Here is a 20,634-nt window from a genome sequence, read left to right as displayed (position 1 = left end):
TAAGGCATTTTCAAATTCTTAATTCTAGAATCTGAAGAAACATTTTCTTATTTTTTCTTTACCTTTTTCTAAAAATAAACCCTTCTGTTAATTGAAAATGAAAAAGTAAATTGTTTAAGCAAATTATACTTAAAAGCATTTCTGGACATTTTTATTTATTTATGACGGGGAAATTTCTAGATACCAAAACGGGATAAGGGAGCTGGTGTTCGAAATTCAAACATTTGAAGAGCAGAAGCAGAATGCATTATCCAACTCCAAATTCCCAAAAAAAGAGTAAAAGACAAAAAGTGGAACACAATTCGTTTTGCATGGGAACACGCTTGACTTGGGAAACTACGTAGCCTTATCCATTCGTTTCATGCGTACCCTTGACCTGTGACACGTGTCCCGTTGCCAGAGCCGTACCCATCGTAAAGCCATGCTGCTTTCAGTAGGTCTGTCCGCACAGGAACGCAACCATTCAAACTCAGAAACACCCCAAAATATACCATTATTTACGAAAGTGCCACTACTACCCTCTCAGATTTGAACTTGGAACCTTCTTCGGCTCCTTCGCTCCATTCCTTGCGTCAACTCTCTCTCTCTCTCTCTCTCTCTCTAAGCTAAGCTTGAAGATCCTAAAGCTCCTCAATTTTTTTCCGCTTTCTTCCTTATTTTATGTTGCTGTTTTCTGCTCACATTTTCAGTAAGGTTTCCGATCAGGTATTGCTTCTCGTTGCTGCATTTTTTTGTTCTATGCTTTTGTTGTTTTCAGATTTCGTAAGATAGATTTGAACACACGGTGTTCTTATGTTTTCATTTCTCTTCTTTAAGAGGAAAATCTGATTTGGCAGGTGTACTTGGATGTATCTTAGTTTTTACTTTTTCGTAGTAACAATTTAAGACACAGTAAAAAACAGAACTGGAAAAAAAAGGGGGGAATTTGCAATTGCAGTGTGTTAGTGTTCTAGGAGCTATGTCAATGTCTATAACGTGTTTGTGTGTATGTTGCTGCTGTGTTGTGATAATGTTAGTAGGAATTATTGGCTATCGTAAGTATGAGATGGGGTTGTTAGGACCGGGAAAGGGTATAATGAATTACGAGTGAATTTGAAGGTTCGGTGAGGGTGACAAGTTTCCTAGAATTCCTTTAGAGCATTTGAAGGGATGGTAGATTTATTGCAATTACAATGTATGAATTATACAGCAGGACAGTCTTATGAGATGACAGTCTTTTAGTCTTATTTAATTTTGTACTTAACCGTTTGGAAGCTGAAAATCATACTTGAGTTTAGGATGAATATAGATTGCATATTTTCCCATTTCAGGGTGGATGATGTGGTAGAGTTGTGTCATCTTTAATTGCATTTTATATTTTCTTTGTACAATCCTTTGGAGCATCTCTTATGTAATCATTTTAGCAAATGCAGGAGGAAGTTTTGCTATAGAATATATCAAACATCTCTGCAGAATAGTAATATATAGCTAGGGAAAAGATTTGATTTTCGCCCAGGTAAAATGGGAGAGAGCTTAGTGCAGAACTTTCATCAAAACAATCGTGGAACTGTAGAAGCAGGTGCACCTTATGTAGACAAAGATTTTGCTTCTTTAATAAAAGAAGCTACTGAAGTTACTCCCTCTTCTTTTGAGTTCTGTGTTTGGTCAGACAAGGGAATTAATCTTCACGTTGATTTAAATTCATCCCCATCAGATTGGACTAACAGATTTCGAAATGAGGTACAAGTACGTGAGACTATGTACGGAAACAAGTCCTGGAGTCTCCGGCAGGATCTTGCTTGCTTAGGAGGGAGCGCTACACAAGAAAGATGTTCCTTGTGGGATGCAAATCCTGTCCAAATTGATGCTCATAATGGACTGGCTAAATCTTCCTCAAGCTTGAAATTCACAAAAGATAGTGTTGTAAAGTTAGACCAACGGAATAAAGTTAAAAGCCCATTAATATCGGATTCAGTAACTCCATGCAGCATGAATGTGAAAGCAGCAGCTAATTCAAAGGAGGTAAATCAATGCTCTGCCTTAGCTGAACCAGATGTTAATGTAGTAAATAACTTAATGCAAGATCAGTCCACTCTCTCAGCTGAAGAAAGTTATGGTGTACCTAGCAATTTTATTTTTGGTGCTGAATCTTGTGCTAAAGATGCGTCTAAGGCCTTCTTTTATTCGGATGCTACTGGTACTCCTTTCAAGTCACTTTGTGATTCTGTTGGCAACTCACTGTCAGATCTGGGGACACTGGCATATCAATCTTCAAAGCCTGACGATGAATGTTTTCAAGATTGTGATCTGCTAAATGATTCTTGCTGTGTGAACCCAGGGGTGGTGTGTCCAGGTGCTTCATTAAGCAGTTCTATGGAGCTACAAATTTCAGAAGCTGCAAGTTGTCATAAATATCCTTCAGTTTCACTCTGTGAAAATGATGGATCCCTGGATTTAAGTGAACCAAAGAATACTTCAGATACAGAACAATGTGGCCCAGCTATTGATGGGAACAATTTCGCAGCACTAACTGAAGAATGGGTATAGTGCTTTCTCTAGCCTTCATGGGAGGGTGTGTATTCTCGTATGATTTTCTTTTTTTGGGGTCGATATGGTATATTAGGTTTGTTGTGGCTGGATTAGTTCAACTTAGGAATTCTTTCTTTTGGTATTACCACATAAAATATATTTTGATGGCTATTGTGCTGTAGCTAATTAGCTTTAATAAAAATTTCCATGTTTGCTCGATGTTCTGCCTAGGATTATAATTATTTGCACAGAAATACACCTTTAACAAGGTATCTGCCAAAATATGAATTTACTTGTATTGGAAACCTAGACAGTTTTGATGATCCTTTACAAGCTTCTTGACTTGTTTTTGAGTGTGTATTACTTATGTGTAGTATGATAAATAACCATTGTGTTTGCAGGTGGGGATGAGTGTGGATGGCAGGGAGAGTTCAGAGTAATTACTCTTCTTTCTAAAACTTTTTTGGTGCTTTTAAAAGCTTTCATGCAATTGAGCATATTGATACTGTGCTTTCAGATGCTCCCAGTTAGATGATCGAGTTCAGAAATCTGGCCAAGGTTATGATGATCAGGGTTCTAAAATGAAGCTTTGCAAAAAGAGAAAACGTGACTCTGAAATTCAAGCCTCAAGTGGCACACCTGTTACAAGAATTTTAAGGAGCATGAAGAATACTGTTGCAAGAATCCTGCCTAGAAGATCCATGCGACGAATGTCGAAGGTTCTTTGACATTCTTCTGACTGTAAATATACTTGCATGGCAAAAAGAAAATGGATTTACGTGTACGAGTTGATGATTACATTCTTATGCTTTCTGTTTTTTTTTCGTATCCAGTGAATTCCTGAAGTGCTTTGGGTGCCACTTGGAGGCATTAGTTACAGATCTTCCAATGAAATTATCATCCACGGTTTGAAAGTGGATGAATGAAATTTAGTAGGTAAGAGCATCCTCTTATTCCCCTATATTCTAGTTTCATGAAATTGAATATTGGATAAATCAAAATTTTACTGTCTCTTGAATCACAATCAATTACTTTACTTGTTTTGTCTTCTAAATCAATAACTTGGTAAAGAATCACTTTAAAAGTGGTCTTAGATGTGATAAATCTTTTGAAGCATATCAGAAATTAGAAATAAGCAAAAATCTTCAATGCCAATAATTTCTTTCTGCTTCTCTACGTCAAGATTATCTTCTGAGGCCATCTAGCTCTAATAAGTAAAGTTACATCAATTGAAATGTAAGATTATGCTATTAATGATGTTAATTGGCTGCAGGTTGCTTCATTCTTTTGGAAGAGTTAGAAACTTAGAATCACAGAAAAATAAGAATGCGAGGTAGCTATTTTGGGTAAATTCCAATTAAACAGTTAGAAAGTGAGCCATATAGGTCTTTCTATTTTTGGTATTTAGAAAAACAACTATTGCATCTTTTTTAATGTTTTTCCTTTGTGACACTATTGCTTGTTGTATATTTATATGTATCTGATTATTCATCATTGGACTTGCCAAGCTTTGATCTGGCATATTTAATTTTGTGAACACATGCAGGATAGGATTGTCTTTTTACCTATAGTTTGGATGCAGTTGTCAGTAGTTGCAGCTATTACATGTATATCTTTCTTCTCTGTTCTTGTGGAAAGTGCACCCTTCTTATCTTTTAAATATGTTCTTGTTAAACAGCTTATATGTAGTTATGTTGCTGAGCATATAAGACCCATGCATTTTTATTCTTCATCTTGATTATATAACTTTGATTTTGATCTAATCTTAGAGTGAATTTGGAATGAGGATAAAAAGAAGGGGGAAAAAATTAATTAAATTATGGAAAAAAATTATGTGTAAAATAAGTTACCTGGATGAACTAGCACAACTCACCAAATCATCAATATAATTGAACTTGCACAAGAAAGAAAGAACATGTGATTTTGTGGATCATCACGTGAATATCACGAGATTTAGTGGCAACTTTATTGCATAATCCATTATCTCATTTTTTTTAGTTTGTGTTGACTATAAAAAATAAATAAACTCTTTGAGACAGCGCTCATCAAAAATTAATTTTTATGCGAATTGTCGGAAAGACCATATTATTGAAATCTGATTATTCATTTTAATGATACAGCAAATCTATGACGGTGGAATATGGATATTAGAGGTGTTTATGGGTCGGGTGAAATTGGATTTGATGTGATTTAGACCTAATTTAAAATATATATCGGATTTGATGTGATTCAGATTCGGCTCGAAATATATACCGAGTCTATTTGTTAGACTTGAATCTGGCCCTAGAGCCGATGAAACTTATACATTTTTGGGTCACGATTATGCTGGGTAAAAATCGGACCGTTAATATTACCTTTTTGTAAGTTAGCATGTAAAAATATCTAAATTTCCAAGACTCTAAATATTATTTGACATGGTAAAATTCACATAGAAAAATATAACAAGAACCAACATTTTCTTAAAATTAAAGTATAACTAAAATCAATACTAATATTATTTAATAACACCAAATATTTAAATCAATACAAATAATATAATATTATACTTAGTCTAAAGTCTTATGTATTTTAAACATAAAACATTAACTTATAATCTTATAATGATTAATAACACAAATATTAAGATTTACAATACTTAAATTCCACATAAGAATAGCCATCATTTATCACTAATAACACAAAATATTAATTGTGTATAATGACCGGGTTACCGGATCGAGTTTGAAATTCAGATGACCCGAGCTATGGCCCTGATTCGACCCGAAACAATAACCTAATCTATTTTTTAGACCCTTACCTGACCCTAGACCTAATAAAATCATACCAAATTAGCCCCTAAAAATTTGGAATCAGACCAAATCTTCGAGTTGAGCCGGACCATAAACACTCCTAATGAATATTGATAGTATTAATTAATTAATGGCCACCAACCATCCAATGATGCAGACATGATAATTTAAGCTTGAGGATTAGGTAGCCCAATTTGCAAGTTTAACTGGTTAACGTCCCCACCAAGTTTGAATAGTGATTTTCCTTAATTAGTGTCTCAATTTAAGGGCGCAACCTGAAGTTTGTAAACTGTTCAGATAAGTGGGTCTTTTATCAGTCTTTGATAAAAGACACAAAACACAATTGAAATCTTATTGTGAAGGGTTTTACTATAGATCTGCATTAGGGGGTTCCAATTGTGTGTAAAACATGTTAATTAGTAATTTTTCGAGTTAAATTTTTATACATAGTCATTATAAATTAATATTTTTGTATACAAAAATTCAGATTTTCTAACAAATATGCTAAGAGTAAATAATTAATATTGTTCAAATTTTTAAATTATTTTTGTTCTATAAAAAAAAGTTTTACTTTTGTATTTTTAAGGGAATTTGTTAACAAAATTCAAAAGAAATTTAGATTAACATTACAATGTATAGGGGTGCATATGACTCATCTGTGCCGAACATCCGCTCTGGATTTAAATATTTTGGGAGCTAATTTGGCATGATTGTATTTGGTTTAAAATCGGATAAAGATCTCAAAAATAGTCCAAGTCATTATTTAGGGTCGAGTTCAAGTCAAAGCAAACTCGACTTTATCCGATCCATGTATATCCTAAAAAGACTAATATATATGTTTTAAATTAATTCTAATATTATGTTATATTAATTATAAGTTTATTATTTTGTTTTTAGTCACACTTGATTGAATTAGAAAATAAATCAAAGAAACATGAAATTAGAATTTATAGGAAAATTCAAGTTCAAATATAAATATCAACTTTACGGTAACAAATATGTTTTTTTCTTCTTTATAAATAAGTGCATCATAATTATTTAACATAAAGTTTATTGAAATCCAAACTTTACCGGTCTAAACCTGGTTTTAGTGTGATCCGAAAATAATGTATTTTCATCGAATTTAGAGTCGAATAAGAATCTCAAAAATAAATCTAATAACAAGTATAATTACCCGTGCCATGCACGTGATAAGATTAAAATTATAATTTTAAATTATTTTTTAATTAATTTAAACTATAATAATTTGATCAATAAAAAAGTAACATGTTATGTATTGTTTGTCTTTTTTTTAATTTAGTATTAATTGGATTAACTTTAAAATAGTTATTAATCGGTTTTAATAATCTACTTTCTTCAATAAATCAGACATATATATTGAATATGATCATAAATAATATAGTAATAGTTAAATCCACCAATAAATATATTGGTAATTATCACACTAAAACAAATTAAATATAAAGGCTATTAGCACTTATAAATCTATAAAATCGCATTGTCTTTGATTTGCGCGTGCAAGGAATTGCTTATCAAATAAACTTATTGTGTTTTCCCACCCCCATCCCTCTCTCTCACAATCTCTCATTGAAATTTTGAATTTATATACTTATCATCCTCATTTAGTTATAGTCACCATGAAATCAATCAATCAACTACCTAAGAACTTCATCAAAACTCACATGTAGTTTTTATAGAAAAAGCAAAAAGAATGGAACCTTAATGCCTTTGGAGCTGGTGGCAGAGGCAGAGGTGGAGGGAGAAAAAATGGAGTCAGAGATAGTAGCGTGGACGAAAAACAAGGTAGCAAAGCCAAAACACAATGCAGCAACAGAAGATTTGTTATAACTATTTCATTTTATATATATGATTTTTTTTATTCTACAGTTGTGCAAAATTTTTTATTTTTTATGTCCATATATATTCCTCGATTCCAACCCCATTCATACGCATATTAATAATTTTTTTTCTAATAATGATGTTTTACATTTTCGTTTTCCTTTTTTTCATGTATCTTTTTTTTAAATAGTGATATTTTAGTATTTCTTTTTCTTTTTTTAAATACATTTTTTATTAATTACATTACTAATCTGAAATATAAAATGAAAAAAAAAGTGATACATATATCCAAGAAAGAAAATAAACTTAAAAATCAGAAAAAAATTATATTAAAAAATATAAAAATAATATATTCAAAAAGAATAGTCGTAATTTATAAATTGAGTCAACAATTTAAATTTCTCTAAAACTAATTTAATCAAATACCAATATTAGAAATAAATTACTTCAATAATATTAATCTATTCTAGTCCTTAGACATATATAGATTATAGTTATTCTCGCAACGACAACGAATTGAAACAACGTCGTAAGTTCGAACCTTTATAATTCGTGCAAATTCAGACCATTCCTTTGTTCTTTGAAAACCTTATGTATCCCTGATAGAGTTAAATCGAAATTCCTTCTATGGACAAAGAGTTACGGAGATGACTTTGATGTGTTGGAGACTAAAATTCGGAAGTCACTATTTATATTTGAGTGTGACACCCATTAAATCCGAAAGACCAAATAAAATGATATCTCTGATTTTATTCTCATTTAATTCTAAATCAAAAGTAATAATAACTTATTTAATTCAGCATTTATGATAACAAATGAGATGAACATTATATAAGTCATTTAATGTAAAATAACTTAATTTACGATTATAATTAATTTATGTATTGCCTAATGGCTTAATTTACGATTATAATTAATATATGTATTTCCTATAAATAGATTAGGAAATAATAATTTTGTAACAAAATAATCATTCAATTTGAATTACAATTAATTGATTGATAGAAATTATAATAAATTGTATGATATTTAAATAATTAATCAAATCAATTAGTTGATATAATTAATTTATTATAATAAAATAAATTTAATGAGTTAAAAGAAATAAATCGAAAAATATCATTAGAAACATGTTACGACAATTTTATCATTAAGTGTATAAATTTAAATTTTACATAATAGAATAGATATTTACAGATTATTATATTAAACACAGGCTAAAAAAATACACTAAACAAAATAAAAGCATCAATGATAAAATATAATCTAAAAAATTACTTAAATTAAAAAAGAACTTGTGATAAATTATAATAAATCTATATATGAGAAGTAAAAATAAAATAAACAATTAAAAATAAAGTAAAAAGAGTAATTAAAAAAAGTAAAAAAGATAGAAAAGATAATGTGTCGAGTAGATAAAAATGTATTGTAATAAAAGATTAATATAATTAATTAATACAAAGAATGAAAGAGAAAAATCAAAATACAATCTTATTAAAAAAATTTCAAAAAAATATTTTAAAAAGAATCTATTAATCAACTTTTATAAAAATATTACAAAAAATTTAAATTATCTTTAAATAAAATAATAATACCCTTAAGAATTATTAATCAAAATAAATAAAAAAAAGAATTAATATAAATCAAAATCATAGAAAAATTTTAGCAAAATCAAGATAAAAAGCAAAAATAAAAAATTACAAATATTTTATCTCAAGTACAAAATAAAGAGGGAGAAAAGGGATACATAAAATAATAAGATAATACTTTAAATTAATTGAGTTCATTTATTTCATTGCTTTATATATTATTTATTAAATAATTTAATATTTATCTTGATCATATTAAATAATAAATTAGTTATAATTAATTTGATTTAATGAATCAAACAAAATTTAAAATAATTTGATATTTACTCTAATTAAATTAAATATTCGAAGTTATGATTAATGTAATTTAATGAATCAAATAAAATATTAAATGATGAAATATTTATTCTAATCAAATAAAATTACATAATTGATTAGTTATAATTAATACAATTATATTGAATAAATCAAACACATTAAATTGAAAAATAATTTAGTTAATTTGTGTCTCACATTTTAAAAATATTTATTTTTCAACAACCTTTATAAAAGATTTTTTATAATATTTTTAATTTATGGTCTAAAGACACAGTTATAATAATTCAATAAAAAGTACTTAATTAGTTGATATAAATAATTAATATAATTTACTTAGATAAATAAATTAAAAGAAATAAATGTGAACGGAAGAGATAAAGAGAGAATAAAATTATAAAAATATATATTCATTAAAAAATAATAAAAAAGTCTCTTTTAATTTTTTATTTATTAATTATTAATTTATCATAATTAATTTCATAACATTCATTACACATTATTCATCTTATAAATTAATACAATCAATTTATTGATATCAATTATCGATAATTAATTATAATTGATATAACTCATTTCACTATACTTTTTAAATAAATAATTAAAAATACAAGTCTCAATTTTTTGTTAAAGTCCAATAAAATAAAATATATAAATTGAGTAGATATAAATCTGAAAATTATAAATTTTATTAACAATTTAAATAAATTAGTATCATAAAATTAAATTTAATGTCTATTTTAAAAATAATTACTGACATTTTATTCTTTTAATTATTAATAATTTAAATAAAATAATACCCTATAACTAACTTATTTTATTATTTATGTTAAGTAATTACTAACATAGTTGTTAGTAATACCCAAATGTATATTATCAATATAATTTTATCATAGGTATTTCAATCTTATCGTCATTGTAATTTTGTTCCGTCTTACTTTTTTTAATTGTTATTATGTTAATGTTAAATAATATTAAAAAAATTTAAAAATAAAAATAGCAATGACACCTTGAATAATTAATTCAATAAATTAAATTTAAACAAATAAGATGATTCAATCAATTATATAAATAATAGCATACTTATAAATATTAATATTAAAAATAGTCTCACTAATGTAAATGATCAATACAATAATTAAAAAAATAATTAATTACATAATTGCATAATTTTCAAGATCCTATATAGTTGAATCTAACGGACAAATAAAAAATATATATATATATGATAATGTCCTAATATTTTAGCATACTTTAAATCATATTATAAATTTATATATCATATTATAATTTTAAGTCAACTCCTTAAATACATTATAACATAAACCATCTAAAAAGATACATCAAATTAATGAATATCACATGGGTCACAACATACACTCTAAACTATCACAATATTTCAAATAAAAAGAACATCAATACAGAGAAATCAATGAATATATATAACTAAAATAAAAAGCAACAAAGAGACACACAAAAAATAAAATAAAATAAAGAGAATCAATAAAAATATTAACATATAAACTACATACACAAACAATATATATAAAGAAAGACAATATATATAAATTGAAGACAAAATAAAATATTATAAAATAAAATTATAGTAAAATTATTTAAAAATAACATAAAAATGACACATTTTTTTGTTAATCAGAAATTAAAAGAAAAAAAAATATGCACCTAATAATAAGTAATAACATAAATCTAATAATGATTTAAGACTAAATTTAGATCAAAACAAATTCAATTTCACTCGTATTATGTACCCTCCTAACAATGTAGATGTCAATATAAAATTTTATCATTGATAATTAGGAGACATTAAATTTAGTTTTAATTGCGGTCCCTTTTCTTTTTCTTTTTGCAGTGATTTGTCATTTATGGGCAGTTTATAATTCCCTAATCCCTAGTTTTGGACGCGCCATGCCCTAACTAACTCATTATTTCATTGTCATGGTACCTACCTTGGCTTAATTTATCTTTTTTCTTTAAAAAAAAAAAAACAGTGTAAAATGTAGTATTAAAGAAGAAATAATTTTACCAATAAATAATGAAAAAATACCAAAAAGAAACAAAAAAAAGAAGAAATATTGTAAGTGTAAGTCAGTCTTTATGAGTTATAGAAAGTAATTTACAATAACATTATTACCTCTAAGCTAAAGTTTAATAGCATCCATTAAGGGCAGAAAAAGGACATGCTCAGAGAAGATTCATTAACCAGTCCATACACCAAAGCAAAAAGAGTGGAGGAAAAAAAAAAGCAGGAAATGAATGAAAAAATAAGTGATGATACACTTGTCACTTGGTGAGAGTGGAGATGGTAGCCATAGAGGGAGCCGGTACATGAAAGAATTTAAATGTAGTAGGGACACATATCAAATACGTTGAGTCTTGAGGTGTGAGGTTTGGTATATATTATTGTACCAAGCTAAACCCACATAGAAACTACTTTAATAAAAACATTAAAAATATCTTTTTTTTAAATATTTATATGTATCATATTATTATTATATATCTTTATTAAATCGATTAATAATTTATATTTTAATAAATTAAAATAAAATAAGTTTATTATAACAACAATAATAAATTTAAATATCTGCATTATAATTATTAGACTTGGTTTAATTCGATCAAATTACATAATTTAAACCGAATATCTTTAATTTTTTATAAAATGATAAATATATTCCTGATTTTTTGTTTTACGGACATTTAAATTCTTGAAAATTTAAAAATATAATTAGATTCCTAAAAAAATTAGGTTTATTGTTATTGTTGTAAAAAAATCGATTTTATTCTAATTTGTTAAGAAATTAAAAAATAACCAGTTCAATAATAATGCGATACATCAACGTCTTTACAAAAAGACGTTTTACACATCTTTATAGAAACATTCCCAACCCACATATATATTCTGTTATTTTTTTATTAATATACTGAAAAATTATTTATTTAATTTTTTATGAATTTAATTTTGATATGTTAATAATATAAAAAAATTTCATGGTTATTCAATAAGATTTATATGTTTAAATGATTGATTTTTGAAGTATTGAATTTGATTTTTTTTATTTTTGGTGATACGATAATATATTATTTGTTATCTGTCTAAAATTCTTTTATACAATAAGAAAATAAAAAATTCTATTTGTAATTATTATTTTTAACTGAAATTTTATTTTTTTCAATGATTTTAGTTTTATATATATATCCTGAACACATATTTTAAAAATACTATAAAAAATTTTACTAAAAATTATTGAAAAAATAATATTTTTATATTTTTAATACATTAGATATATCAACAATTTTAAAAAATTTTATTATTATACTTTTTAAATATAACCTTAAAACACAATATATCAATGTTTTTTCCAAAACCATATAAGTAGATGAATAGAAAGAAAGAAAGAAAGAGAGAGAGAATGGTAAGTGGTGTATTATGGCACTATATTTTGGGCATGAAAAGGTCATTTTTGCATTTATGTTTGACAATAAATGTGTTCACCAACACTTTGCCCATAACGTACACAAGTAGCAGTTTTCTCTCATTTATTGCACCACCGTCTCTCTCTCACTCTCTTTACCCTTCTTCAACAACAATCCATCCATCTTCTACTTCCCTTTGATGATCAACTTCAACTTCAACTGCCAATTGCTAAATATTTGCATTTTGAAGAAAAGGTTTCTGACTATTCTTAACAAAAATGTGAGTTCACATACACTTCATTAACTATATACTATATAGAGCTTTCTTCAAAGGACTCATCAAAGCATAGTTTCCACCAGTTAGTTAGTTGTTGATCTAGTGATGAGTTCAAATCAAAGTTCATTGAAGCAGCTAGCTCTAGCTATGGTTGCTTGTAAGCTTTTGAGATGGCAAGTTTATCTTTCTTCTTCTCACCAACTCATCAGCAATATGCAAGGTTTTACTTGCTTACCCTAATAAGCATTCATAGAAACAAAGTGGGCAGAAGAAAATCCACTACATTTCTTAGCTATTTGTTTTGTTTTGTGTTGCATCATGCATAGCTAGCTAGAAAGATGATAACTTGTGTTAAGAGAAAACTTCAGAATGAGAAGATCCATTGCTATTGTGTTTTCATGCATTTCTAGCTAGCTATACAAAGACATGGAGATTGTAGGAACAGAAGTTTGAGGTAATGGCAACAATATATAGCATTGTGGTGTTCTATGTTTATTTATTCACAATGCTGAGCAGTGAAGATTCTAGACTTTATTGTATATGATATTTGGATTGGGTGTGCATCATCATGGGGTTCTCAGTGAGAGACTTGTTAATCTATGGTTTGAACATGCAACTGTGGTTATTTTTTCATGTGATGGTTCTATCATACTTGTGGTCACAAGTTACAAGTCTTGGATCCATGTCTTCCATTGCAATATCTTATGGAGAACAAGGTTCAGTCTTTTGTGGCTTGAAGCTTGATGGGTCCCATACTGTTACCTGTTATGGATCCAACACAGCCATAATCTATGAAACACCATCACATTTCTCATTCATTGGTCTAACTGCTGGTGATGGCTTTATATGTGGACTTTTAATGGATTCAAACCAACCCTATTGTTGGGGTAGCAGTGGCTACATTGAAATGGGGGTGCCTCAACCAATGATCAAGGAAGCTGAATACATAGACATCAGTGCTGGTGATCACCATGTATGTGGATTGAGGAAGCCATTAACTGGAAGATTCAGGAACACTTCATTTGTTGATTGTTGGGGTTACAACATGACTAGGAACTATGTGTTTGATGGAATGTTTCAGTCAATTTCAGCAGGTTCTGGATTCAACTGTGGCCTTTTCTCTCAGAATAGGAGTGTGTTCTGCTGGGGTGATGAGACTAGTAGCAGGGTCATTACTTTGATTCCAGATGACAAAAGATTCCAGAGAATCTCAGCTGGTGGATACCATGTTTGTGGAATATTGGAAGGTGTGAAGAATTCAAGAGCTGTTTGTTGGGGAAGAAGCTTGGATATAGAAGAAGAAATCTCAGTTTCAGTGAAACAACATGCTGGTAGTTATGGTCAAGGTAATGTTGATTTGGCACCAAGTGATCCAATGCTATCTGTTGTTGGAGGAAAGTTTCATGCATGTGGAATCAAGAGCTATGATAGGGAAGTGATTTGTTGGGGATTCATCATCAAACCAAGCACACCACCACCAAGTGGAACCAAGGTGTTTGAGATTGCTGGTGGTGATTACTTCTCTTGTGGTGTTCTTGCTGAAAGATCTCTTATGCCTGTTTGCTGGGGTGTTGGTTTTCCAAAAACACTACCTTTGGCTGTTTCACCAGGAATGTGCAAGTCAAATCCATGTCCTCCTGGATTCTATGAGATTGATCTCCAAAAGGGTCTTTGCAAGTCAACAGATTCAAGAATTTGCGTTCATTGCAGCAGTGGTGATTGTCCTTCTGAGATGTACCAGAAGAGTTCTTGTGGTGTGAATTCCGATAGAATATGTGAATATAATTGTTCTTCATGTTTTTCATCTAAGTGCTTATCAAATTGCTCATCTTCTAATTCTGAGAAGAAGAAAAATGATGATAAGTTTTGGGCTTTGCAGTTACCAGTTGTTATTGCTGAGATTGCTTTTGCAGTGTTCTTGGTTTGTATTGTGTCGTTGACTTCAGTTTTGTATGTTAGATACAAGCTGAGAGATTGTGAGTGTTCTTCAGTAAGGTCAAAGGTGAAGAAACTCAATGGTGGTTCTAACAGCAAGAGCAGGACAAATTTGGAGGAGTTCAAGATTAGGAGGGCTCAAATGTTCACCTATGAGGAGCTTGAAACTGCAACTAATGGATTTAAAGAAGAATCCATTGTTGGGAAAGGAAGCTTCTCTTGTGTGTTCAAGGGTGTTCTGAAAGATGGCACTGTTGTTGCTGTTAAGAGGGCCATAGTTTCCACAAACATGCAGAAGAATTCAAAGGAGTTTCACACAGAACTTGACTTGCTATCAAGGTTGAACCATGCACATTTGCTGAACCTATTAGGATATTGTGAAGAAGGAAACGAAAGGCTTCTTGTCTATGAGTTCATGGCCCATGGTTCCTTGCATCAACACCTTCATGGACCAAATAAGGTGCTGAAAACTATAATAACACAAATACTTCACTTTTTTGTGCTACATTTCCATGACTAATTAGACTATAGTAGTTTAGTTTTGAAAGATTTAAACGCTGACACTTTAACTTCAAAAGAACTAAATAAGCTAGTGTACCAAAGCTTCTGTTCTTTCGAGAATTAAATTGTCAGCATTCAATTTTTTTGTGGAGCTAAATTGGTAGTTTACTCTCTAATTTCTTAGAACAATTATCGTATTCAATACCTGTATTCGTATTAATGCAACATAGGTGTTAAAGGAGCAGCTAGATTGGATAAGGAGAGTAACAATTGCAGTCCAAGCAGCAAGAGGAATTGAGTACTTGCATGGATATGCATGTCCACCAGTGATTCACAGAGACATAAAATCATCAAACATTCTTATTGATGAAGAACACAATGCAAGAGTTGCTGATTTTGGCTTGTCATTGTTAGGCCCTGCAGACAGTGGTTCACCACTTGCTGAATTACCAGCTGGTACTCTTGGTTATCTTGATCCAGAGTACTATCGGCTTCACTACCTCACTACAAAATCTGATGTATATAGCTTTGGTGTTCTGTTATTGGAGATTCTAAGTGGTAGAAAAGCCATTGACATGCAATATGAAGAAGGGAACATTGTTGAATGGGCAGTGCCGTTGATCAAGTCAGGTAACTTATGATATATTTTAACTCCGCAATTTTATTTTATACTTGTTATATAATATATATTAAACCAACTTGAGTTGGTCAAGTAGTTAGCTCACTCGTTTACTTAAAAAATTGTCGAGGATTTAAATTTTACCTTATATATAGAGCAACCTATTAGTCAGCTGCAAATACACAACAAATTAATTGTCGGGTTGGGATATACCATGAAATATACATATTGTTGTTCCCACATCTTATTTTTTAGTAAAGTTGTCATATTTATTTGTATCCAATACTCATATCCTTATTGGTGAAACATAGGTGACATAGCTGCAATATTAGACCCAGTTTTGAAACCTCCTAGTGATCTTGAGGCCTTGAAAAGGATTGCAAATGTGGCATGCAAATGTGTGAGGATGAGAGGGAAAGAAAGACCTTCAATGGACAAAGTAACAACAGCATTGGAAAGAGGGTTAGCAATGCTAATGGGAAGTCCTTGCATTGAGCAACCAATTTTGCCAACTGAGGTTGTTTTGGGAAGCAATAGGTTGCACAAGAAATCATCACAAAGATCATCAAATAGATCAGCTTCTGAGACCACTGAGGTAGCAGAAACTGAGGATCAAAGGATTGAGTTCAGGGCACCATCATGGATAACATTCCCAAGTGTTACATCTTCTCAGAGGAGGAAGTCTTCAGTGTCAGATGCTGATGTTGAAGGAGGGAAGAACAACAACAATAACATTAGTAATAATGCAGAAGTGAATAAGAATTTGGGAAATGTTGTTGGTGTTGGTGGTGATGGTTTGAAGAGTCTTGAGGAAGAGATTGGACCTGCTTCTCCTAGAGAGAGGTTATTCTTGCAACATAACTTCTAAGTTCTAACCAACCATATATATCTTCTTGGAGGAAACTTTTAATTTGGTTTCATTTCTTAGATGATCTTGTTCTTTGTATTTGTTTAGATACTTGTTGGGGAAGATGAAAATGTGTATGGAAAGAAAAACTGAGTTAATTTTGCTAGAGAACAAAGTGATTTTACCACTAATGTTTACTAAAGTTATATTATATGTTACATGTGTTTTGGATATTGAAGCTAACAAGAAAAACCCAAGGTATAAATAATTGAAAAAATGCCCTCACGCAGGATCGAACTACGGACCTTCAGTTTACAAGACTGGCGCTCTACCACTGAGCTATAAGGGCTTATTAATTTTAAAGTTCTTAATTAATGATAATTATCTGTTCATAGGAATTTTAGAAATATTCCCCACGCATATACTGTTTTCTGTAAAATAAACATCGAATATATAAAGTAACATCTCTAACAAATTTTTGTCGGTTAAGTTCGTCGAAATTGATATGATGCCAATCAATAACATAAAATTAAACAATATAGTAAGTAGTTCAAAAAGACTATAACAATAATTCAAAACTTCATTTAAAAGTTAAAATTTGTATGCTGGAATTACTATAATTTTTTGTTTAGAAAATTTGCTGAATTGTAGTTATCCCATGTTTAAGTCATGTTAAATCATTTTGTTAAATGTTTGTAAGTTAAAACAAATTAGATATTTAATTTTAGTAGTCTTATAACGTGGACATCTCTTTTCGTTTCTATTAATGAATATTTTAATAAAAAAAATTGCTTCATTTATTTATGATATTTATGTAGTATCCATATCGTAATTTATTTTAAAAAATATAATATTAATTAAATTTTATTTACTGTTTTGAATTTTAATTCTTTATTTTTAAATTTGGATTAGATTGCTGAGTTCAATTAGGTTAATAAAGAAATTGTTATATATTTGACAAAATATGTTGAATTTAAATATCAATTACAGAACAATCAATTAAAAAAAATTATTGATGAGTTGTAAAAATCAATAGCAAATTGAATAGTTAATACATTAAATAAATTGATAAAAATATTTTTTTAATGACAACTTTATTGTTTAAATTATATTATTTTACAAGTATGAAAGGCTAAAAGCACTTGTCATGCACAAAAGCATTTGAATTTACATTCATGTTATTTATAATTTTTGTTAAAAAAATATATGCATAAAAAGATAAAATCAATTAAGTGTGTTACATATCTTATTAATTTGTTTTAAAAAAACTAATAAAAAATAGAAGAATTAGTATTCTTTTTTTTCACAATGTACATCTTTTGTCATGACAAAGTTTTACAAAATTTTTATTTTAAATATTTGATGCATATACTCATATGCATGACAAAGTAGGTTAGGTTAAAAAATAGAAGAATTAGTATTTTTTTTTCACACTTTTAAAAAGAGAAGTTTAATAAAACAAAAAATAATAATATAATTTTTTCAATAACAAATTTTTTATTAAAATATATTATTTTGCGTGTTACATTTTTCTTTTAATATATAATTAAGAAAATGCCCTCACGCAGGATCGAACTACGGACCTTCAGTTTACAAGACTGACGCTCTACCACTGAGCTATAAGGGCTTGTTGATATTCAAGTCCTTACTTATCATGTATATAGCAAATCTAAAAGATTTTTCATACAGTTTGCTAGAACTTTAGAGTCCTCAACTATCATATGATCCAGTGTTCTTTTGTGAAAAAGTATTAAAGAGCTCGCTAGACAATGTATTGGATGGAAGTTGATTCACTAGGGGAGTAGATTCTCTCTCGTGAAAAAAAAATTGGTTGGTGTCAATCGAAATCTCTTACCTTTTATTATTTTCTCTTTCATATTTAAGTTTAGTCTTACTTATAAAGTTAATGACGAGAGATCACATTTTATTTTCTCAAGTATAAAAAAATTGGAGAGGATCCATTTTCATTCATCAATAACCACTAACTAGTAGGGAGATAAATGGTTCATTTTTCAAGAATTTTTGGTTGAACTTACAGTTTTACTTTTTAGAGAAAAATAAAATTCTGCATTTAGATAAACTGATAAACTATTTGAGAAACATATTTGATACGTATGTCATTTAAGTAAACCAACTTGTTTTTTCCCTTCGGGTGTTTTTTTGCAGAATGAATTTTACATAGCTTTATGTCATGACCAACTAAAGAAGACACAATAATAATTATAAACAATATGAACAATAGAGTAAAAAAAAAATAAAATTAAAATTATAAATTAGATTATTAATTAATTATTTTTAATTTTAAATTTTAAAATTTTAAAAATAAGAATTAGCAATTAAACCAAATCACCATTGATACTGTTACTCTCAATATCACGCTAACTTCTCATTTTCTGTTTGTAAACTCCGATCGGCAACTTGTTTGCTGCCGCAGACTCACCCTGGCGCAGTTGCCGAAGCATCTCTTCGTCCTGCTTGCGCTCCATAGCAACCTCAAATCGCAGTGCAGACCACGCCCCACCTTTACCGTCGCAGCTCACGACCACTGTCTACAACAATGACCACCTCGACGCCAACGCATTGTTCAAAGTCATGCAGAATCTCCACTCTGTTATCTTGCCTCCCACAGCCTCGACCGCAAGATTTCATGGCGGTTCTCGCTTCTTCCTTCCCTCCTTCCGCCACCTTTGCCGATGTTTATTTTTCACGCAAATGAGATGTTTATTCTTAGGGAAAATGACACTCCCCTCCCCTGAAAGATACTAAAATGACACTCCCCTCCCATCTATTTGTAAAACGTACAGTTTAATCCATTTAGTTAAAAATGTTAACAGAATATTTCATTTAAAAAAATTAAATATTTTATTCAATAAAATTAATATTCTAATTTACCATACTATCCCTTTATATTTATTTACTAACTAAACTCAATTTCTGAGTTAGGATTCCAATTCCCTCACAGTCCGTTCCAGATTACTAACTAAGCTCATATTTAGATCAGCATTTAAAGATTGTTTTAACTTTTTTGCTATATCCATGTAGAATTAGCATTTCCCTTCTCAGATTTTCTAATACAAGTATGCCTTGACTCATAACTCTTGATCATAAAAGCAATACCATCTGGAGAAGGAGAAGCATGAATCCTCCAAGGACAACCTTCAGAAGCACAAATGGCAGTCACTTTTCCTTTCTCATTTTTCACTCTTATTATATTAAAATTCTCTTGAATTATGTAATCTCTCAAATTATGTAATCTCTCAAAAAAATTATTGAAGGGTATATTAGAAAAAATAATTTAATTATTAATTTTTTAAAAATATTTTAGTAAAAATATAATTTAATCAATAAAAAAATAATTTATTAAAGGGTATTTTAGTAAGCAAAATTTAATGACAAAAAAATAAAATTTTTTACTAAAGGATATTTTTGTAAAAATAATTTTGTTTTTCAAAAAAAAATGAATAAAGTTAACATTAGTTAACACAAAATTTAAAATGGATTAAAGAGGAATTTTTTTAAAGGTTATAGGGGAGGGAAATGTATATTTTATAAATAGAGGGGAGGGAAGTGTCATTTTAACATCTCTCAGGGGAGGGGAATGGCATTTTCTCTTATTCTTAATATAAATGAAATGTTTGTTCTTAATACAGCACTCGAGGTTGGTAACGACAAACGATAACGGCACTAGGGCGGGAGTTTGGATTAGAAGAGAGTGTAATTAACATTAAAAGAGAATGGATGGTTAAAACTTCTAATGATAAGGTTAAAAGAATTTTTTTTAACTTGAATTGGAGTATTTTTTTTAATCCTCAGTAGACTAATTTATTAGCCAATTATTCACATTGTTCAAATTTCTCATTATTTACCTAGCAGAATTGAAAAAAAGATTTGTACTAGAAACTATTACTTTCATTATCTTTTCAAACTTCACCTTTGTCAATTTACCATCCAATCCATGACTATAAATCAATCTTCTCACT

At 29.2% G+C, this 20,634-nt stretch overlaps 2 protein-coding genes and 2 non-coding genes across 7 annotated transcripts; 2 read left to right on the top strand and 2 right to left on the bottom strand.

Annotated features, from left to right (window-relative positions):
- Positions 1 to 576: 576 nt before the first annotated feature.
- Positions 577 to 4,218, top strand: LOC107476768 (uncharacterized). Of its 3 annotated transcripts, none has more exons than XM_016096654.3 (6): positions 577 to 705; positions 1,413 to 2,520; positions 2,910 to 2,944; positions 3,026 to 3,227; positions 3,342 to 3,444; positions 3,782 to 4,218. In XM_016096654.3, the coding sequence occupies exons 2-5, from the start codon at positions 1,501 to 1,503 to the stop codon at positions 3,342 to 3,344; spliced, it is 1,260 nt and encodes a 419-aa protein (XP_015952140.1). In that variant the 5' UTR covers positions 577 to 705; positions 1,413 to 1,500; the 3' UTR covers positions 3,345 to 3,444; positions 3,782 to 4,218. The 3 variants fall into 3 exon arrangements, with proteins under 3 accessions (XP_015952140.1, XP_052114560.1, XP_052114559.1); XM_052258600.1 differs by having other exon boundaries at positions 1,404 to 2,520; XM_052258599.1 differs by lacking the exon at positions 577 to 705 and having other exon boundaries at positions 732 to 2,520.
- An 8,425-nt stretch (positions 4,219 to 12,643) lies between these two features.
- LOC107476767 (serine/threonine-protein kinase-like protein ACR4) lies at positions 12,644 to 16,834 on the top strand. Of its 2 annotated transcripts, none has more exons than XM_021137336.2 (3): positions 12,644 to 15,147; positions 15,434 to 15,818; positions 16,119 to 16,834. In XM_021137336.2, the coding sequence occupies exons 1-3, from the start codon at positions 13,321 to 13,323 to the stop codon at positions 16,673 to 16,675; spliced, it is 2,769 nt and encodes a 922-aa protein (XP_020992995.2). In that variant the 5' UTR covers positions 12,644 to 13,320; the 3' UTR covers positions 16,676 to 16,834. The 2 variants fall into 2 exon arrangements, with proteins under 2 accessions (XP_020992995.2, XP_015952135.1); XM_016096649.3 differs by having other exon boundaries at positions 15,419 to 15,818.
- Positions 16,835 to 16,931: 97 nt separating this feature from the next.
- TRNAT-UGU (transfer RNA threonine (anticodon UGU)) lies at positions 16,932 to 17,003 on the bottom strand. The gene has a single exon. It is a non-coding gene; the product is annotated as a tRNA-Thr (tRNA).
- Positions 17,004 to 18,209: 1,206 nt separating this feature from the next.
- Positions 18,210 to 18,281, bottom strand: TRNAT-UGU (transfer RNA threonine (anticodon UGU)). Its single transcript has one exon. It is a non-coding gene; the product is annotated as a tRNA-Thr (tRNA).
- Positions 18,282 to 20,634: the final 2,353 nt, after the last annotated feature.

The sequence above is a fragment of the Arachis duranensis genome, chromosome 3, assembly GCF_000817695.3.
Source record: "Arachis duranensis cultivar V14167 chromosome 3, aradu.V14167.gnm2.J7QH, whole genome shotgun sequence".
NCBI lineage: Eukaryota > Viridiplantae > Streptophyta > Magnoliopsida > Fabales > Fabaceae > Arachis > Arachis duranensis.
Note: the sequence above shows the minus strand (reverse complement) of the source record. Positions and strands in the feature narration are given on the sequence as shown.

Excerpts from the sequence above, each read along its gene's own strand:
- LOC107476767 (XM_016096649.3), top strand. The coding sequence starts at position 13,321 with ATGGGGTTCTCAGTGAGAGACTTGTTAATCTATGGTTTGAACATGCAA. Across the intron at positions 15,148-15,418 it reads ACCTTCATGGACCAAATAAG|GTGTTAAAGGAGCAGCTAGA; the intron begins GTGCTGAAAACT and ends AATGCAACATAG. Across the intron at positions 15,819-16,118 it reads AGTGCCGTTGATCAAGTCAG|GTGACATAGCTGCAATATTA; the intron begins GTAACTTATGAT and ends GGTGAAACATAG.
- LOC107476768 (XM_016096654.3), top strand. The coding sequence starts at position 1,501 with ATGGGAGAGAGCTTAGTGCAGAACTTTCATCAAAACAATCGTGGAACT. Across the intron at positions 2,521-2,909 it reads CAGCACTAACTGAAGAATGG|GTGGGGATGAGTGTGGATGG; the intron begins GTATAGTGCTTT and ends TTGTGTTTGCAG. Across the intron at positions 2,945-3,025 it reads GATGGCAGGGAGAGTTCAGA|ATGCTCCCAGTTAGATGATC; the intron begins GTAATTACTCTT and ends CTGTGCTTTCAG.